The 22,935-nt window shown below is 35.6% G+C and overlaps 1 protein-coding gene across 4 annotated transcripts in view; it reads left to right on the top strand.

Annotated features, from left to right (window-relative positions):
- The window catches only part of LOC124361714 (centrobin-like), a 127,882-nt gene that overhangs the window by 60,166 nt on the left and 44,781 nt on the right, over positions 1-22,935 (top strand). For all 4 annotated transcript variants that reach the window (XM_046815638.1, XM_046815637.1, XM_046815635.1 and 1 more), the window contains exons 4-5: positions 14,768-15,001; positions 17,414-17,617. In XM_046815638.1, coding sequence (XP_046671594.1) covers positions 14,768-15,001; positions 17,414-17,617 — 438 coding nt within the window. The remainder of the gene's footprint in view (positions 1-14,767; positions 15,002-17,413; positions 17,618-22,935) is intronic.

Raw genomic sequence — 22,935 nt, 5'->3', positions numbered from 1 at the left:
AAAATACACACACTGAGACACTGAGATGTGCGTGTCCCACACAGATGTGTAGAACAACCAGGAGAATCACCAATTAACACCATTGAACACCTAAAATACACACACTGAGACACTGAGATGTGCGTGTCCCACACAGATGTGTAGAACAACCAGGAGAATCACCAATTAACACCATTGAACACCTAAAATACACACACTGAGACACTGAGATGTGCGTGTCCCACACAGATGTGTAGAACAACCAGGAGAATCACCAATTAACACCATTGAACACCTAAAATACACACACTGAGACACTGAGATGTGCGTGTCCCACACAGATGTGTAGAACAACCAGGAGAATCACCAATTAACACCATTGAACACCTAAAATACACACACTGAGACACTGAGATGTGCGTGTCCCACACAGATGTGTAGAACAACCAGGAGAATCACCAATTAACACCATTGAACACCTAAAATACACACACTGAGACACTGAGATGTGCGTGTCCCACACAGATGTGTAGAACAACCAGGAGAATCACCAATTAACACCATTGAACACCTAAAATACACACACTGAGACACTGAGATGTGCGTGTCCCACACAGATGTGTAGAACAACCAGGAGAATCACCAATTAACACCATTGAACACCTAAAATACACACACTGAGACACTGAGATGTGCGTGTCCCACACAGATGTGTAGAACAACCAGGAGAATCACCAATTAACACCATTGAACACCTAAAATACACACACTGAGACACTGAGATGTGCGTGTCCCACACAGATGTGTAGAACAACCAGGAGAATCACCAATTAACACCATTGAACACCTAAAATACACACACTGAGACACTGAGATGTGCGTGTCCCACACAGATGTGTAGAACAACCAGGAGAATCACCAATTAACACCATTGAACACCTAAAATACACACACTGAGACACTGAGATGTGCGTGTCCCACACAGATGTGTAGAACAACCAGGAGAATCACCAATTAACACCATTGAACACCTAAAATACACACACTGAGACACTGAGATGTGCGTGTCCCACACAGATGTGTAGAACAACCAGGAGAAATCACCAATTAACACCATTGAACACCTAAAATACACACACTGAGACACTGAGATGTGCGTGTCCCACACAGATGTGTAGAACAACCAGGAGAATCACCAATTAACACCATTGAACACCTAAAATACACACACTGAGACACTGAGATGTGCGTGTCCCACACAGATGTGTAGAACAACCAGGAGAATCACCAATTAACACCATTGAACACCTAAAATACACACACTGAGACACTGAGATGTGCGTGTCCCACACAGATGTGTAGAACAACCAGGAGAATCACCAATTAACACCATTGAACACCTAAAATACACAATGAGACACTGAGATGTGCGTGTCCCACACAGATGTGTAGAACAACCAGGAGAATCACCAATTAACACCATTGAACACCTAAAATACACACACTGAGACACTGAGATGTGCGTGTCCCACACAGATGTGTAGAACAACCAGGAGAATCACCAATTAACACCATTGAACACCTAAAATACACACACTGAGACACTGAGATGTGCGTGTCCCACACAGATGTGTAGAACAACCAGGAGAATCACCAATTAACACCATTGAACACCTAAAATACACACACTGAGACACTGAGATGTGCGTGTCCCACACAGATGTGTAGAACAACCAGGAGAATCACCAATTAACACCATTGAACACCTAAAATACACACACTGAGACACTGAGATGTGCGTGTCCCACACAGACGTGTTGAACAACCAGGAGAATCACCAATTAACACCATTGAACACCTAAAATACACACATTGAGACACTGAGATGTGCGTGTCCCACACAGATGTGTAGAACAACCAGGAGAATCACCAATTAACACCATTGAACACCTAAAATACACACACTGAGACACTGAGATGTGCGTGTCCCACACAGATGTGTAGAACAACCAGGAGAATCACCAATTAACACCATTGAACACCTAAAATACACACACTGAGACACTGAGATGTGCGTGTCCCACACAGATGTGTAGAACAACCAGGAAAATCACCAATTAACACCATTGAACACCTAAAATACACACATTGAGACACTGAGATGTGCGTGTCCCACACAGATGTGTAGAACAACCAGGAGAATCACCAATTAACACCATTGAACACCTAAAATACACACACTGAGACACTGAGTTGTGCGTGTCCCACACAGATGTGTAGAACAACCAGGAGAATCACCAATTAACACCATTGAACACTTACAATACACACACTGAGACACTGAGATGTGCGTGTCCCACACAGATGTGTAGAACAACCAGGAGAATCACCAATTAACACCATTGAACACCTAAAAGACACACACTGAGATGTGCGTGTCCCATACAGATGTGTAGAACAACCAGGAGAATCACCAATTAACACCATTGAACATTTAAAATACACACACTGAGACACTGAGATGTGCGTGTCCCACACAGACGTGTAGAACAACCAGGAGAATCACCAATTAACACCATTGAACACCTAAAATACACACACTGAGACACTGAGATGTGCGTGTCCCACACAGATGTGTAGAACAACCAGGAGAATCACCAATTAACACCATTGAACACCTAAAATACACACACTGAGACACTGAGATGTGCGTGTCCCACACAGATGTGTAGAACAACCAGGAGAATCACCAATTAACACCATTGAACACCTAAAATACACACACTGAGACACTGAGATGTGCGTGTCCCATACAGATGTGTAGAACAACCAGGAGAATCACCAATTAACACCATTGAACATTTAAATACACACACTGAGACACTGAGATGTGCGTGTCCCACACAGATGTGTAGAACAACCAGGAAAATCACCAATTAACACCATTGAACACCAAAATACACACACTGAGACACTGAGATGTGCGTGTCCCACACAGATGTGTAGAACAACCAGGAAAATCACCAATTAACACCATTGAACACCTAAAATACACACACTGAGACACTGAGATGTGCGTGTCCCACACAGATGTGTAGAACAACCAGGAGAATCACCAATTAACACCATTGAACACCTAAAATACACACACTGAGACACTGAGATGTGCGTGTCCCACACAGATGTGTAGAACAACCAGGAGAATCACCAATTAACACCATTGAACACCTAAAATACACACACTGAGACACTGAGATGTGCGTGTCCCACACAGATGTGTAGAACAACCAGGAGAATCACCAATTAACACCATTGAACACCTAAAATACACACACTGAGACACTGAGATGTGCGTGTCCCATACAGATGTGTAGAACAACCAGGAGAATCACCAATTAACACCATTGAACATCTAAAATACACACACTGAGACACTGAGATGTGCGTGTCCCACACAGATGTGCAGAACAACCAGGAGAATCACCAATCAAATGAACACCTAAAATACACACACTGAGATGTGCGTGTCCCACACAGATGTGTAGAACAACCAGGAAAATCACCAATTAATACCATTGAACACCTAAAATACACACACTGAGACACTGAGATGTGCGTGTCCCACACAGACGTGTAGAACAACCAGGAAAATCACCAATTAACACCATTGAACACCAAAAATACACACACTGAGACACTGAGATGTGCGTGTCCCACACAGATGTGTAGAACAACCAGGAAAATCACGAATTAACACCATTGAACACCTAAAATACACACATTGAGACACTGAGATGTGCTTGTCCCACACAGATGTGTAGAACAACCAGAAGAATCACCAATTACCAAGTGCTGCTGGCAGTGATTGAGTTCAGTTGTGTTTGCATGTGCTCCCAACTTAACCTCAAAATGAGTGATATTTTATGTTCTATTTGTAAGGATCTAATACCTGATGAAGTAGATTTTGCATTGTGTTCAGTAAGTGAATGTAAATTGCATTTTACTTGTGCTGGAATTACGGAGCACAATTGGAAGAGAATTGGTGCCAAGAGAAGGAATGAGTGGAAGTGCAAACTTTGTTCCAGTAAGACAACTCCAGCTTCAGGTGGTACCTTGGATGTTGTGAGTAAGTTACATGCAGATTGCCTTCAAGTTATTGAGGCTACCATTAAAGAACAATTTGCTTTGCAATCAGTAGAACTTAAAAAAGAGATGGATGAATTTAAGAATTCACTTGAATTTTTTTCAAACAAGATTGATGCATTTGAGGCACAGACAGCTGAATTTACTACAAAAATTTTAGCTCTTGAAAAAACTAACACTTATCTCTTGTCCGAAAATAAAAAATTGACCAATGAAGTTGAAATTCTAAAGTTGCGCTTGGAAAACCTTGATCAGTATAATCGAAATCGAAATATTCAACTAGATGGTGTCCCTGAGAAAATTAATGAAAAAATTGTTGATATTGTTAATAAACTTTCTGAGGTGATCAATGTACCCATTAACTATAATGAGGATATTCAGGCCTGTCACCGTGTTCCTACAAAGCGAAAATCTGGTGTTAAATCCATTATTATACAATTTTCAAATAGGCAAAAAAGAAATGATGTTCTCGCTAATAGTAAAAAAAACAGGGAAAACTTGAAGTCTACAAGTTTTTCTGGTGGTGTTCCTGTATCAAATGTTTATGTAAATGAGCATCTTACTGCTAACACTCGAGAATTGTTGTTCAAGGCGAAAAAACTCCGGGAGCATGGTTATACATTTATATGGGTTAAGGAAGGAAAAGTGTTCGTCAGGAAGGGTGATGGTGAAAGGGCATTTCAAATTGTTTGTGAGTCTGATATAAACAAGCTATTTGGATCTGTTACTGCAGATAAACAATAAGTCTCTCAAGCATGATTTTTTTTTTCCTTATTTCATGTGTGCAGACAGACATATTAGTGGACTGAACATTTTTCATTTAAATATTCGCAGTATACGTAAACATTTTGATGAGCTGTTGATTTACTTGCAATATCTCAATAAAAAGTATGATGTTATAATTCTGAGTAAAGTGTGGATTGGGCTGGGTGAAGAGAACAGATACTGAGTGCCAGGTTACAACATGTTATTGCAGCATAGACAGGAATATAGAGCGGGAGGTGTTCTTGTCTACTTGGACTCTGGGCTCAGCTATTCTCACAGTCTTATCTCTCTAGCCACAGCTGATGTAATCAATGTCATACTGTCTGTTCCAACTCTCAACAATGCTAGTTATAAAGTATCCTTATTTTGTTTTTACCGTTATTGTAAATTTACATTTGCTCAGTTTAAATATGACTTCGAAAATATTTTAAAAACGTCAATAAATCCTACTTTAATAATAGGCGATATGAATGTCTGTACAATGAAAGAAATTGGATCGGGTCCAGAATATATTAATTTAATATCTTCCTATGGGTTTAAAAATTACATTAATGTGCCAACTAGGGTGTGTGGTGACTCCCAGTCGTATCTAGACCATGTGTTAATCCGTAATTCTAAGCCTTTTAAGTTTGAATGCCAGGTATTAAATACTGATATAACAGATCACTTCGGACTGGATGTTCTAATAGAATACTCAAAACAGTCCTCTTTGATCAAGGAAAATTTTTGTAAGATATTAAACAGCAACAAGCTTAATTTACAATTGAAAAGAGCTGATTGGACACCTGTTTATCAATGTCATGAAGTTAATATGAGTCTGTCTAAGTTTTATAATATTTATAATAATTGTTACAATGCTTCATGTGACTTAAAGAGGATCACTAGTAGCAATAGGAGGAGGTGTCCATGGATAACTGACAATTTGGTTTCCCTAATAAATGAAAAAAATTGTTTGTATAAATTATGTTGTAAAAATAAAACAAATTATGAATTAAGAATACAGTATAAACAGATGTCTAAAAAAGTTAAGAAACAAATTAAAATGACAAAATTGAATTATTACTCTCAACTTATTAATCAAAATAAGGGTAACACCAAACACTATTGGAAAGTTATTAAATCTATTTTAGGTAAGAATAGGAAAAACATTGATCAAGTCTATTGTGACGGCACAATTGTTGATGTAGATAAAAATGAGGAATTTGTAGCAAATCAATTTAATAAATATTTTGTGAATATTTCGGGTAAATTAAAAGAACAATTTTTCGGTTATGATTTATTTAGTGAAGATCAAGCAGTGAAAGAGACAATATTAGAATATTTTAACATTTCAATTGATGACATATACAATGTCATAATTAAGATGAAAAGCAAAAATAGTTGTGATATGGATGGCATCAGCATAGTCACTATTAAAAATAACTTGCAGGTATTTGTACCAATTTTATATAACATATTTTCTAAATCTATAGATCAAGGAGTATTCCCGGAACAATTAAAAATTGCTTGTGTTGTTCCTATTTTTAAGGGGGGGTGACGGCAGGGAAATGTCCTCATATAGGCCTATCTCTTTGATTAATACCTTAGCAAAGATATTTGAAAGCTTAATAAAAACTCAATTGTTAAATTATTTCATCAATAGTTCATTAATTTCACAAAATCAATTTGGCTTCCTACCAAACAAAGGTACGGATATGGCAATTGAGAAACATATACAATATATCGCTGAATCTGTTGATAAAAGTAAATATACAATTGCAATTTATCTCGATTTTCAGAAGGCCTTCGACCTGGTGGATATTGACTTATTGTTAAGACAGTTAAAGTTATATGGGATAGGAGGTAGGGCCGGGGAATGGTTAACCTCATTTTGTAAAAATAGAAGTCAAGTTGTAAAGATAGGTAATCATGTTAGTAATGTTTTACAACTGAGATTTGGGGTGGCTCAGGGTGGAGTACTGGGACCTCTTATGTTCATCATTTATATAAATGAATTATTGAAACTAAAATTAAATTCTAAAATTTTTGCTTATGCGGATGATACTGGTCTAGTTTGCTTGTCCTATAATAAAAACAGTTTGAAAAAACTAGTAAGTAGTGACTTAAAGTCTATATCAAACTGGTTAATAGAACATAAACTATTAGTAAATACCAACAAATCAAAATGTATTCTTTTTTTTGATAGAACTAAAACTTGTAGCAATCTTCAGAATGAATATGAACTTTTTTGTCATAATCATCAATGTATATATGACTGTAAATGCATAAGAATAGAAATAGTCGAGAAAATAAAGTATCTTGGGTTAATTATCGGTAGAAATTTAAAATGGGATTGTTATGCATTGGATTTAAATACAAGGTTAAGTAAAATAAACTATGCCTTGTATCATATGAGGGAATTTCTCAGACCGGAGCATCTTAAGCAACTTTATTTTTCATGGTTTGAGGGAAAAATGCGATATGGTATTATCCACTATGGAGGTACATACAGTACTATCATGAAAAATGTTATTATGATTCAACGATTTGCAATTAGAAATGTTTATCATCTAAGAAAATTTGACAGGGTAACACATATTTTTGAGGAATGTAATATATTTACTTTCAATCAACTATATGCACTGTGCTGCTTATTGTATATTCATAAAAATCTGTACAGATATGAATTTAATGAGTATTCTCGAAATACACGCCTGTCTTCTAAATTTACAATTAAAACTGAAAACCTGAACAAGGAAATGGCTAGAAAACAGTTTACTTATGCAGGAATTAAAATATTTAATAATTTCATCATACAAGGCAGCGACAAGTTGTTGTTTGAAGGCAAACCAAAATTTAAGATGAAAGCTAAACAATATATTCGCCAAATTATAATATAATGAAATGCTCCATGATGTGATTCCTGATTATGGCTTTCCAGTTGAACAGTTTTATACATTTAATTATATTTATTGAGTTCTGTTACTGAATTTTTTTGGTTTAAAGTTTTATTATCCTGTTATTGAATTTAGAAGTTTATTATTTGTTATTATTGTTGATATTTATTGCTGTTATGAATTTAGATGTTTATTGTTAGTTATTGTTGTTGTTCATTGTCATCATTATTGTTGATGTTTATTGCTGTTATGAATTTAGATGTTTATTGATAGTTATTGTTTGTTTATCTTGTTGTTATTTATTTATTTAATTTATTTATTAATCAATAACTTATACATATGGGTGTAGACTCATGAGAGAGCTTACATGTACTGGGAGTCACTTGGAATATCTTTTAGTCAGAAAATGTGTGTTTTGTTGGTGTAATTGTAATAGTATTTATTGTATTTTGTTGGGGTGTAGTTTTGTTTTAAAATTTTGTATTTGATAGTTTTAAATTGTTATTATGGATTGTTATTGTTATTGTTATCATTATTAGTTATAAAAAGTAATTTCATTCTAGAGTAGACTTTTCCTATATTGGAGTATTGCACTGTATAATAGCCATATAAAAAAATTGTATTAAAGATGCTTGTTTTTTCAGAATCCCGCACGTGCTGTGTCAGGCACATGGGATCATGTATAATAAAAAAAAAAATAAAAAAAAAAAAAAAAAACCAATGAACACCTAAAATACACACACTGAGACACTGAGATGTGCGTGTCCCACACAGATGTGTAGAACAACCAGGAGAATCACCAATTAACACCATTGAACACCTAAAATACACACACTGAGATGTGCGTGTCCCACACAGATGTGTACAACAACCAGGAGAATCACCAATTAACACCATTGAACACCTAAAATACACACACTGAGACACTGAGATGTGCGTGTCCCACACAGATGTGTAGAACAACCAGGAAAATCACCAATTAACACCATTGAACACCTAAAATACAGACACTGAGATGTATGTGTCCCACACAGATGTGTAGAACAACCAGGAGAATCACCAATTAACACCATTGAACACCTAAAATACACACACTGAGACACTGAGATGTGCGTGTCCCACACAGATGTGTAGAACAACCAGGAGAATCACCAATTAACACCATTGAACACCTAAAATACACGCACTGAGACACTGAGATGTGCGTGTCCCACACAGATGTGTAGAACAACCAGGAAAATCACCAATTAACACCATTGAACACCTAAAATACACACATTGAGACACTGAGATGTGCGTTTCCCATACAGATGTGTAGAACAACCAGGAGAATCACCAATTAACACCATTGAACACCTAAAATACACGCACTGAGACACTGAGATGTGCGTGTCCCACACAGATGTGTAGAACAACCAGGAGAATCACCAATTAACACCATTGAACACCTAAAATACACGCACTGAGACACTGAGATGTGCGTGTCCCACACAGATGTGTAGAACAACCAGGAGAATCACCAATTAACACCATTGAACACCTAAAATACACACACTGAGACACTGAGATGTGCGTGTTGGTGGTTTGTATACTGAAACCTTTACTAACCAAAACTACCTCATCGCCAACGCCCTTGATAATCTCGACTAGCCAAGACAAGGCTAGAGAAATTAATTGTCAATTACACAACCCCTATTGTAATCAGTAGTTATCAGGTAACCGATGAGTGAGGACCTCGCCTTATCTTTGTCCAATGTTATCTGATATCAGGCTTCAACCTACCATTTGCAATATCTTGGAAGTGCCTCTCTATTTTAAAAATAAATTCATATTTATATATGTTGTGAGTATTGACAGTTAATAATAATGCCGGAAAAGTGTTCAGCATGTACTGTGGAGTTCGTGTCCGACGACATAGTAGCTAAATGTGTCGAGTGTGGTGCGTCATTTCATCCGGCGTGCACTCGCGTTCAAAACACAAAACATTACAAAGCTTAAGTCGAGGTCGTGGAGGTGTGATGTGTGTAAGGACGAGTCGTTGTCGCAGCGGAGCACCGAAGATTCTTCAGATATAAAACGCTTTTATACCGAGGCGCTAACTTCAATGAAGGTCTAAATAAATTCTGTTTTAAATAAGAAACTCGGTGAAGTTCAGGGTGCCATAACGTCACTAACTGATGAATTTAAGACACTGTCGAAGAAGTTGGTTGTTCTGGAGAATGAGCAGCAAGAGCTGAAGAAACGCTGCGACAGCCTGGAGCGCGACAAGGCGAACACTCAGCGGCGAGGTGCAAGAGCTGAGGTAGCAACTGCGTGATGCTGATTAGTACTCGCGGGCCGCCGACCTGGAGATCGTGGGGTTGCCTGTCACACACGGCGAGAACATCTACGAGTCTACAGAGGGTCGCCGCAGCCGTCCAGGTTCCATTTCAGAGGTTCCATCTCCATAGCACACCGCCTTTTGACTCTTCTCCAAGAAATACGCTCATCCGCCTGTCATCGCTCAGTTTGTTTCGCGTAGCGTCAAGGAGTCGTGGCTTGCGGCTGCCCGGACCAAGAGGAATCTCGACACCAGGGATATCTCTTCAGCCGAGCCGAGTGTACATCAAAGATCATCTGACGAGCTTCAACAAGGCGCTACTAGGACGTGCATGCAGACTGGTCCGCGAGAAGAGAATACACTTTGCCGGCTATTTTAATGGTAAGGTGTTGATCAGGCCTAAGGAGGGTGATGATGCGGTGAGAGTGTTGGAGATGGATGACCTGGACCAGTTTGACCGCCAGGGTTGAGGTGGCATGTATGCACCTATGTATGGCAGGTATGTATGGCACTGATGTATGGCATCAGTATGTATTGATATGTCGGAGATAGATAGGCTTTCATAAATTTCATTCTTTTTCATACATACAACTATTATTTTTTTATATTCTTACTTCAGAAAGTTAAGTGTTATTTTTATCTTTGTTTTGGCCAGAAATTGTATGTTTTATTAAAAAGTGTTTAAATTTATGTAATATCATTGAGTAAATACATATATAAATAAATTTATTTAACTGTACTCATTTAATTGATGGATCAAATGATACATGCTGCACTATCAGTATGTATTTATGTGTCAGAGGTATATAAACTTTTTTTAAATATTATATTATAGACTTTTTATCTATACACCTATTATTTTGTTGCATTTCTTACATCAGAAAGTTAAATGTTATTTTGTATTTGTTTTAAATAGCCAGAAATGTTATGTTTTTATTAAAAAGTGTTTTAAATTTATATAATTATTGTAAAGTAAAATACAGATAAAAATTAATTTATTTTATTGTACTCATTTAAATGCATACTGCATGAGTCCATGAATACATGCTACAGTATCACTTGGTATCTATTGATGTATCAGAAATATATAGACTTTATAAATAAACTTTGTAAAATATATTATTCTTGTTTATCTATACAACTATTATTTTGTTACAGTGCGTACATTAGAAAGTTAGATGTTATTTTGTATTTGTTTAAATAACCAGAAATGTTATTTTTGTATTAAAAAGTGTTTTAAATTTATATAAATATTGTAAGTAAAATACAGATATAAATATATTTATTTTATTGAACTCATTTAAAGGCATATAGATTAACAACTTAGTTAAAATATATATGTATATGTGTATATAGGAATATGTGTTTATATGTATGTGTATGTGAGCATTTATAATATACATATGTATAAATAAATGTTCTTATTATTCAATTTTTTTGTTGTAGTTAAGCTAAACATGTAAAGTTACTACTAATGTATTTTAGGTTTACCTCGTATGTTATTTCCTCACATAAAAATTTGTATTTGGTTTGTTTGTTTTAAATTGGTTAAAATGTTCCAAAAATGTGTATAAATTTATCAGATCCTATTGCCACAAAATTACAGAAATTACTAACTTATTTATATTTACATATTTATACAAATTCAATAATTACTTTTGTGGAGAAATGTGTACGTGTGTGTGTGTGTGTGTGTGTGTGTTTGTTTACTTGATATAAATGTTCACCTTTAAATGTTTGGTTAAGAATAGAAATATTGTCAAACAATTGTGTGGACTAATAACGTAATAAATGTATACATTTATTATCAACAGGTAATCATCATATTGTAATAAATACTCTATCTCTTTGCCTTTATTATTGATGTTTACATGAATTTAAGTAAACTAACTTAGTCTAATTTTCCATATTAAGGCAATACTAATGAGTACCACGTCTTTCAAATATTATAAAAGTCTTTTTGTTGTTTTTGTTTGTTTTAAAACCTTAATCTATAAAGTATGTTATTATGATCACATTTTAAATATTCATTTAAGTATAGTTTTTGCGGTTTTTTTCTAATACGTCTAAATTGAAATTATATTAAATTTATATAATCTGTTAAAAGAGGCATTTCTTGTTAATATTGAATGTTCTATGGTAAGGGCGGGTGGTCTGTGGTAGCGAGGACATGTTGCCCCTGGACAATGACAATGCTGATTGTGCGTCTGTCATTCATTGTTCGCAAGTATACAATTATAATCAATATTATGACTTTTGTTTGCAACAATAAATTGGATGACAGCCTTAAGCTGTATCTTATTAATATAAGAAGTTTTTAAAAAAACGTTGATGATTTATTAGTTAATTTAGATTCTTTTTAAGGAGCAACTCGATTTGATTGTGTTGTTGGAGTGCTGGTTGGGTGGGGGGGAGGAGGAGGGAGCAAAATTTGATGGTTTTAACTTCTTGAGCACCAAGCGCGGCTCCAGAATGACTTCTCGGGGGGGGCAAACCGTGCAGGTTGCCTACTTACAGGGGCAATAAAACCCAAAAAAATCGTAAAATGAGAAACAGGGAATGGGGAAGTGTTTACACGAAGAAAAATGAGGGCACATTAATGGTACAGTGCAATAAGAGTATTTTATTCATGAACAATTCTAAAAACATAACATATCGAATTTCCAATTTCTACTACTACACTGTCAAGCTTAATTAATCCAAAGCAAATTCTAGCCGATGCTTACCACCTCTCGTCTTAGCAAATCTATCTATTACTTTTTCAATATCTACATTAACATCTCTGTGCGTAAGCATGAGGGCCAATCCAGTTAAGCGGTCTTGGCGCATTGTATTTCTTAGCCACGTCTTAAGACGCCTCAATCCTGAAAATGACCTTTCTGGGGTTGCGTTGCTCACAGGGAGGGTAGTCAAAATAACTAAGAGGTGGTTAATTAACTGGTATGCCTCCTTATCGTGTCAAGCCAAGCCAGCTAGCCCCCAAGCGCGCGCGCGCGCTGGCCGCACACCGCGCGACCCGCCCGACCGCCACGCGCTTTGGCGCTCTCTGTTCTAGGTCCTAAGTCTCGCGTAAAATGCCTAATTTTTGCCATCCGAGCCTGATTCTCGGGGGGGGGGGGCAAAAGCCCCGTGGCCCCCCCCCTGGAGCCGCGCCTGTTGAGCACTACTACAAAACAGAACAAGAACGACGGAACTATAATATTTATAAACAAAAGATTATCAACTACTTCTAGACAGGTAACCTTGGGAGTCGTGCACAACATCGCTTTGGACTTTACATACAGCAATAAACACTTCCACCAACTTGCACCACCAAAAAACAGAGACTTCCACTCCTACCACACTCGTCATGGCTCAAGATATAACTTGCCAGTCCATCGCACCACCCTATCAGAGAAAAAACCATCTTATGCCGGCTGCAGATTTCAAAACCATCTACCTGCATTCATGAAGGACTTCACTGGAGATCGGCTAAGACGAGAATTGAAGACATGGCTAGTGAGAAGACCATTCTACAGCATAAGCGAAGTCTTCAAAAACAACGGAGAACCCCTACAATCTGACTAAAGCTGAAATTATTTGTTTATTGACAATATTGTAATTCTTGATGAATGTACAATAAAAATATTTTGACTTGACTTGACTTCAATTTTCTAGCATTATATAGGACTTTTGACAGTAATATTCCACAATTTTTAACGGACTTACAAGAATACTATGCCAACATACCTAAAAATGTAATGTGTATTTTTATTTGAGATATAAATGTTGACTTGCTAAAAAATGACTTCATAACACGTTTGGTTATTGTGGTTATTTTACTAAGGGGAGCATGTCAAATTACACCTAAATTTTGGTACTAATTTGCATGATAAAATGTTAGTGTTTTCAGTTAAAAGAATATTACTTAAATATAAAATTCGTGATCGTCGTGAGTTGCCGCTATAAGGCTTGCGCAATTCTCACTCGTGTGAACCACTCCTACGGGCCAAATATTAAGAGCTCTGATATGATACAAGTGGGAAATTGTATCCCTTTTTATGATCATTATTTAGCAAACCATACCTTTGGACGCATCTAAAAATCAATGCCTATTTTGTAGATGCATCCGTCCATTTTTGCACAAATTGTCCACATCATTAGTGAGATAAAGAAAAGTTTTTGAATAGTTTCACTATTTCGCCGTGTCCGAGAAACAAAACACACCTGCATACAATCTGAGTTGAGACGCGAGAACTGGCAACAGACGTCAAAGTGCCGAGCCCTAGACCACTGCTTGCACTTGTGGCGCGTTTTTGGTGCTAGGTACTGAAATTTATTGATTGCTGCATGTCAAAAAAAAACAATCTTTTTCTATTTTTATTTCTAATATTTATAAAAACTATCAACCGTGAAACTATTACTTTTGTTCTGTAAAAACCTGAAAGAGCTGCGAATTTGATGATTAAGACTGCGTGGGAACCCTGGTTTAACTTTTAGAGTAGATTACCAAAAGTGAAGAATTTGTGTTTTTATGTACGGAAAATAGAATTGTTAATTTTTTAAAATATTTACTTTATAGTTTTTTTTCACATTTCTAATGTATTTTACACAGACTAATACAGAACTATATATGTGTGTGTGTTTTTTAATAGTTTTGAGGTTTTTTTTAAATGTCACTAAAGAAAATGTAATTTTATTTTAGAAAATTGAGAGATGGGAAAAAGAAGTAAGTCAAGCTCTTGACCTAGCCGCTGGATACAAGGAAAAAAGTGAGGTTGTACAAAGTCAGATGGAGTCATTTAAGAGGGATACTGATGGAAAACTGGCTGAAATGAGAACTGAGTTAGAAAATTTAAATGAAGAAAACAAAAGAATTTGTAATGAGAATACTTCTCTACTTAGACAGCTGGAAGCCTTTCAGGAAAAACTCAAAGAGGTAAGATGTATAAATCATCAGCTATTTTTATTCTTAATTGAGATTTGTCTCGTAATACTAAAGACTTGTTTAAACCTTTTTTAGTCAATTTATTTGTATAATGGGTTTCAGCCAAATCCGGATTAAATTTGCAAGAAGTAAGAAAAATGCTTTTAAATTATTTGTGTTGCGTTTTTAATTTAGCTGCATTTGAATATCTTTTATAAGTTATATATTATAAATTTATATGAATTGTTAATGGCTATCCTTTCATATTATCCACTATCAGTAACAAACTTAGTATAGGATGTCGTAAAACCTTAAAATTACTGTGGCCAAAAATGATTAAATTTTGTGTTATTAACCATCATTACTTTACATACCATAGCTATGGTGTGAATGGTTGATTCAATGTGAATGTTGAGTTTAGCATCCTCTCAATGTAGGGTCAGAAATCTGATGCTGTCACAGATTTTACTCCTGGAAACTGGAATCATTTTCATATTATGAAGAGATAAAAAAGTAAATCGGTGACAAAGAAGCTCAAAATGAATAAATAAATAAAAATGTCTTTATTGGTTGAGCGTTCATCAAAGTATAATCTCTGCTTTTAATGGCAAAGTATACAAAATGCATTATATAAAGATCACACAATAATAAAATTACGAGTAACATTTATCACTTAAAATTTAAGACAAGTTTTGCAGGAATATTTAAGAGGCTGAGATTTTTTATTGCAGAGCATTATATTCTTTTGGTCCAAAGTGTCTAAATGCCTTTTTCCCTGTCTCTAAACTTGGTAGGTTTAATAGACCATCCTGTTGAGTACAGCGCTGACTCACCTCATGCCTAAAAACCAGCTTTCTCTTAAGTTATTCTGGTCTTCCCGTCTGAAGAACCTTATGAATCAGCTTAACGGTGGGAGCAACCCTCCACCAATATCACCCCAGCACTTAATCGGTACTCGCTCTTGTGATCAAACTTCCTCGAACCGTAAACAAATCTCAATGTCCTATTCTGTAAACGGATGAGGACCATCACGTTTCCCTTTGTTAAACAAAAGGCAAAGGTTGGAAGAGTATAGATTATTAATGGGACATTGTTGATCTTATAATTTCTAATTTAGAAGACTTGGAGTATTATGCTTAGTTAGATATAAATTTTAACTTTGTTGTAACATTTTTACTTATAGATTTCATGTGGTAAGAAAAGTTGATTTGGCAATCAAGAGTGACGCCAAGAACCTTCAAAATATTGCATGAAGTCAAAGTCTACATGGTACAACTTTCAATGATCACTTTACCGATTGGCCATTCAAAAATGAGCCATTTACTAGCAAAACAGAACATTTATTATAGTTTAGCCGAAGACCATGATCATCTGACCACCTTTTTACTCTCTCCAAGTCATTGTTGACTTTACGTGCAGCTTCAGCCAACTCACTGGTTTGATAAGACAAATCTGCGGTATACATAAGGAAAAGAATGGGTCCCAGGCAACTGCCTGAGGAACTCCAACAGATCTAGGAATTGCCGATGACAATTTCCCGTCAACCTTTGTGCTCGGGGTTCACCCAGATAAATAAGATGAGAACCATCTAACCAAAGTTTCATCAAATCGATAAAAAGCTAGCTTTGCCAGCATCAACTCAAAGTTTACCAAGTCAAAGGCCTGTGAGAAGTCTAATGCAGTCATCAAACTGTTTAAACCACCATCCTTAGCTGAAAGCATGTCATCCATCAGATTAAGAAGTGCTGAGCATGTACTAAAATCCCTCCGAAATGCTGACTGAGACTCCAGTAACAGCCCCTCAAATTCCAAAAATAAGACCAACTGCAAGGAACTTTACATTGTTTCACCATCAGAGATACCTAGACTACAAAATTTAGTGTAATCTAGGTGAAGAAGTATTCTCATTTTTCCATCTGGTGCACAGTTTTGTGTGCTACGGTAGTTTGGACACTATCTCTAATCACAGTGGAACAACCAAGTTTCCTACATATAACATAACTATTGTTGGAAAGGTTGATTCAATGTGAATGTCGAGTGGAGCTGGAAGTGCTATTAGTGAAGATTGGGGAATAAAATTCAGTTTTACTGATTAATATTCTATATTGATATGTTCAGCTCATGGGCTTTTTTTACATCAAACATCAAAGTTGATCTCATCACCTCTTCGGACTCAAAGGATTAAGCAATACTTTATATTTTGACACAGTTTTCTTATATAATTTTGTGAGAATACATAATAATATTTACTCATCAAAATATAAAAAAAACGAGTTTATATTGTACTTATTGAAAGTTAAGATGTATTTGATGGTTTTACATTACAAAACAAATCCTGTACTCAAAATATGATTGTATCGAAGACTCGGTAAACTTTGAATTTTTGTTGAAATCAATTAATTTTACTAATGTTGAATTTTTTAGGAGGAAGATTTACTATCAAAATTAAAAAATGAGCTTGAGAAGTCTAAAAAGCAAATATTAGATCAGGAGGCAGAAATCAGTGTAATTAAAGAACAAAAGGAAACTGTTTCATTGATGCTGAAAGAAGAAAGAAACCGAAGCAGTATGTTGGAACAACAAAAGGTTGCTTTACAACAGGCAGCAGATGAGGCTGTGAAAAGAGAGGTATGTATTAATTTGTCAAATTAAAACATAAACAGCTTGTTTGTGTCGGGTTTGATTTGTGCCCAAAAATTACAGATGAGTATGGTGTTCCTCAGGGTTCCATTTTAGGCCCTTTTTTTACTGATTGCTATTAATGACCTGCCTAGTAATATGGAATGTGCTTCACTTTTTATGCTGATTATACAACTTTTCTGTGTTGTTGTAAAGATCTCAATGTTCTTGAAAATTTGGATACAGCAGAAGAGTGGTTAACTGCTAATGGTGTCTTATCGAATAGAGACAAAAACTGCATAGTGTAGATAATATCCTTTGTTTTAGATGGAGCTTATATTGGTTAGCTTAAATATCCTATGTTTCATAATGTAAAATTGTTGAGACTAATGCTGAATCATAAACTTACATGGGGGACTCATATTAACCCATTGGCCTAGAACTACGAGTTATCTCATAGTATGGAAAAAGGACTCATATGTACAACTACGAGTTATCTCGTAGTTGGGTAATACGTTAATAAAATCCAATATTTATTATTAATACAAACAAAAACATAAAAATTTATGTTTGTCTGTTAATCTACATTACTTTATCTATTAAAAAAAGGTTTTTTAAACGAAATAAATTACGTCATTGATGAGAACAATAAAGTATAAACAATGCAACATCCTAGGTCAGCTGAGAGCAGCGGACAGCTGTGTTGCCGTCTACGTCGCAATTCATTAGCTCTAGTTGCCGGTTCGCGCTAACAAGGTTATGTTATTATTTATGTTCATTTTATTTTATTTTGAGTTTCAAAATGAGTCAAAAACGTGTAAGAAATGATTTTGAGATTAATAATGTTTGGTTTGGAAGTGAGTCAGAAGATAGTGAATTTGAGGAAAGTGAAGAATCTATTGTTATTGAAAGGCGTAAACGTGACATCGATTGTGAATCAGATTCTAGTGATGAAGATATTTGTGATGGTGATATTCATCCAGAAAATAGTTTACAAATAATTGATTTGGATCTTGATAACAATGTGGAGGTAGGTTTTGGTTTTTTTAATTTTTTAAGAATTTTTTAAAAATCGCAAACATTTTTATTTCATGTTAAAAAAACATTTTATACAGCAAAATTATCATTTGTGCCCTATTTTTGCATAAAAGTATGTTTAATTTATAAAATAAATGAGTTTTTATGGGGCATAAATAATTTTCAAAGTAGAAAAAAAATATTTGCTTTAAAAATTTATGTTCAAAATATATAATTGTAAAATTGTTTATTAAAAATAAAAAAGTTTTTCTTAAGTAATTTGTAAAGGTGTCTATATAAAAGTCAGTGTAAATCTGAACAATTTAGTAAAAGTTTTATGTAAATATGTTAATATTTACTATTTGTACGAATATTTATCCAAAACACTACAATTTGTGTAATATTTGCTGGCGTAACAGGGCCCAGCAACGACAGATATGGGAGTATGGCAATGGGTTAACTTATTGTTTCAAGAATTCTATTCTTACTCAAAAGATGATCCACCAAATTCCAATGTTATATGTCCGAAAATTTATTTGTTCAATCTCTAATTGGGTATGGTCTCGTTTGGGGTTCTGAGAGCAAAAATGTAGAATAATAGTTATTCAAAAGAATTTTGTTTGTATATTTACAAATGCAGATTGCAAACCTCTTTTTATAGAAGCAAATATTTAACCGTTTTTAATTTATATATTTATGATGTTGCCTTATATGTGCTTAGTAAGATAGAATTATCTATCCAGAACATGTAATATACATTCTTACAACATTAGAAATCACTTTTCTCTGAAATTTTTTTAATAGGTTGGATAAAGTTCACAAGTTTCATATTTATATTGTAATTAAAGGAAAAAAAAAATGTCACCAAATGTCATTCATAATTTTGTGATTCATTGATACAGTAGGACCTTGATATATCGAACCTCAATATATCGAATTCCTCGATAAATCGAAGTTTTGTCATTCCCCTTCAATGTCCCATTTACTTCAATGCTAATTTTACCTCTACATATCGAAGATTTGAAGTAAATAACCTCAATATATCAAATTTTCACCAATAATTTTGCCTATTTTTCACCTCTATATATCGAAGTTTTCTTATAATTACCTCAACATATCGAAGTTTCAGTTTATCAACGAAACGAACTTTAGTACTGTATTGTCGTGTTGTGCAAACGAACAACCATCAAAGTAGAGTAGGTACCGTATTTTTCATGTCGAGACTTGAAACCCCCACCACCGACACTCCTTTGTTTTCTGTAGACGCCAGTGGTGGATCACCACTCCACCCTCAGTTTAATTTGGACGTTACCGCGATTAGTGCGAGTTGAGGTTATCTTAGTGAATTATTGTGCGTGGCAGATTTTCAACTGTGACACTGTTTTGTTTAAAAGTGCGATGGCAAAACGGAAAACTTTATCTTATCAAGATAAAGTTAAACTTATAGAGACTGTGGACGCCGGGAATAAGAAAAATAGTGACATTGCAAAGGAGTTTGGTATACCAGCGAATACTCTCTCGACCATATTGAAAAATAGAGAAAAATATGAACGCCAAGGAACTTCGTGCAAGAGAATAAAAGGACCCGAATTCAAGGACGTAGATGAAAGTGTTTATCAGTGGTTAAAACAGTGCCGTGATAAAAACCTTCCTGTAAGTGGCCCAATTTTAAAAGAAAAAGCAGCACAGTTTGCTGCGCAATTAAATAAACCTGACTTTCGAGCAAGCAACGGTTAGCTCCAAAACTTTAAAAAAAGAAATGAAGTGATTTTCAAAAAGGTGAATGGCGAAAGTGCGAGTGTCGATGACAATGTTTGCACAGAATGGTTGCAAAACTGCCTGATCTTGTCAAGGGATACAAACCTGACAATATTTTTAATGCCGACGAAACAGGTCTTTTTTACCAGTGTCTTCCTGACAAAACTTTAACTTTTAAAGGTGACACTTGCCACGGAGGTAAGAATAGTAAACAAAGAGTTACATTGCTGCTTGGAACAAATCAAATTGGCACCGTGAAGCTTAAATCATTGATGAAAAACTAAAAATCCAAGGTGTTTCAAAGGGGTTCAAAGCTTTCCAATGGACTACACATCAAACAAAAAGTCATGGATGAACTCAGGGGTTTTTGAGAAATGGCTAACGGACTTGGACAGACAAATGAAGAAAAAAATACTCTTGTTTATTGACAACGCTACTGCTCACGGTGACATCCCAAAAATGAAAAATGTAAAAATCGAGTTCTTTCCTCCAAACATCACATCCAAGCTACAGCCATTGGATCAAAGAATAATTAAGAACTTTAAAGTTCATTACCGGAAGGAAGTTGTACGCCTCTTCCTTCGTGACCTTGAGGACAAGAACCCTACAAAAATAAGCATACTTGATGCAATGTGGATGGCTTCTAAGGTGTGGAACAATGTTACAGAAAATACTATAAAGAACTGCTTCAAGAAAAGTGGCTTTAAACAGCAAGTTGACGAAGAAGAGGAAAGTGTTGTAGAAGACTGTTCAATTGTTGAAACGGATAACGGTGAACTTGCTAGTCCTGTACTGTGGAGACAAGTGACTCAGGCCCTTACTTTGGAAGGGCTGTCTTTCGAAGACTTTGTGGCCGTCGATGGCGAGCTTGCTACTTGCGGCCAATTAAGCGATGCAGACATTATTGCATCCGTTTCCAAGGACACGAGTGTAGAAGACAGTGTAGTCGAGGACGGCGAGGATGATGACGACAACGAAGTCGAAACGCCTGACCCCACCCTTCATGATGCCCGGTGTGCCATCAACACGTTGCGAAGTTTCCTCCAAAAGAAGACGTCTATGGATGACAAAATAATCCAGTCTTTATCCATTTTAGACGACGCGTTGGACAAAGTGACTTTCACAGGTAGACAAACTACAATTTCAGATTTTTTTGAACAACAGTAAATAAGTTTTGCAAACTCTTTATAAAATGTACGTAAGCCTACATTACAGTAGCATTTTAAACATTTAAAATACAGTACAGTAGAACCGTATTTCAGACTTGTGTATTTATACTGTACAACATAACTTTTTAAGACGTTACAGTATTTCATATTCATATTTATGTAATAATATTACTCTATACGTTTAGTTAAAAAATAAATAAATTTAAATTGATGTATGGTGTACTTGTTATAATTTCTTATTTACATTTCCCGATAAAGTAATGTACGATTAAAAAATCTGTCAAAGAAGGAGTAGCCTACTCTTTGTTTGATAGAGCAAAGAGCTTGTGCTCAGATAAAGATGGACTAAAAGAAGAATTTAAGAAAATTGAATCGGATCTCAGAAGCAATCAATGGATACCCTCAATTAGTAATTAATAAGTGCAAACGAACCAGAAGAATCATTCCTGAGTCAGAAAAACAGAATTGTGATAAATTTGCGTTTATGTCAATCCCTTATGTGCCGGGATTATTGGAGAAAATTAGAAGAGTAGGTAGAAAGTACAACATTAGAACCGCGTTTAAAACACACAACACTCTTAGACAAAGTCTCGTAAAAACAAAACCAAAAACTGGCACACAGGATTCCAAAAACTGTGTTTACAGTATAAAATGTAGCTGCAATAGGGAATACATAGGCGAGACAAAAAGACCACTAAACGTAAGGATAAAAGAACACAAAGAAAACACGAGAAAGGGTCTCACAGAAAAGTAAAAAATTGCACACCATTGTTGGTCCGAAGACCATCATATGAATTGGGATGAAGCCCACATAATACATCGGGAACCACATTTCTTCAAAAGGAAATTAATTGAGGCAACATATATTAAATTGGCAGACCAACCAATCAGTCAACCATCAGTCGAGATTAGGCCGCTTTGGTTGCCAATTCTAAAAAATGAACTAAAGAGAAAACCAAAAGTATCAAATGGATCAGATATTTGTAATAAACCAATGCGGAGTCACAATATGGTTTTAAGAAGTTCATCTCGCATGAACCAATAATAACGAAAGGGCCCATTCCTCTCCCCCTTCCCTTGTATTTCCGCCATCTTGTTTTAGCCAGCCGTCACGATTACCATTGGCTAGTCCCTCTGATCAGTCGTAGGTGGTTAGTAGACGAGTGAAGACGTATTGTGACCTGTATTCCGTAGTTTAGTATTAATGATTAGCGTTTTGTATAGTTTTGTATTAAGTGCATGTCTATAGAGTTAGTGAAGTTGACAAACAACATGTAGGTTGTGATTCCTGACTTAGGCGTGCCACAACGCTTTAGTAAGATTTGTTTATTTTAACCTAGTTTGTAATAATTATGTATTAGGTTAGTTCTTTACCTGAAGAAG

Source organism: Homalodisca vitripennis, chromosome 5 (genome assembly GCF_021130785.1).
Source record: "Homalodisca vitripennis isolate AUS2020 chromosome 5, UT_GWSS_2.1, whole genome shotgun sequence".
In the NCBI taxonomy this organism is placed as follows: domain Eukaryota; kingdom Metazoa; phylum Arthropoda; class Insecta; order Hemiptera; family Cicadellidae; genus Homalodisca; species Homalodisca vitripennis.
The sequence above is the reverse complement of the archived record's forward strand: the minus strand, read 5'-3'. Positions and strand labels throughout refer to the sequence as shown.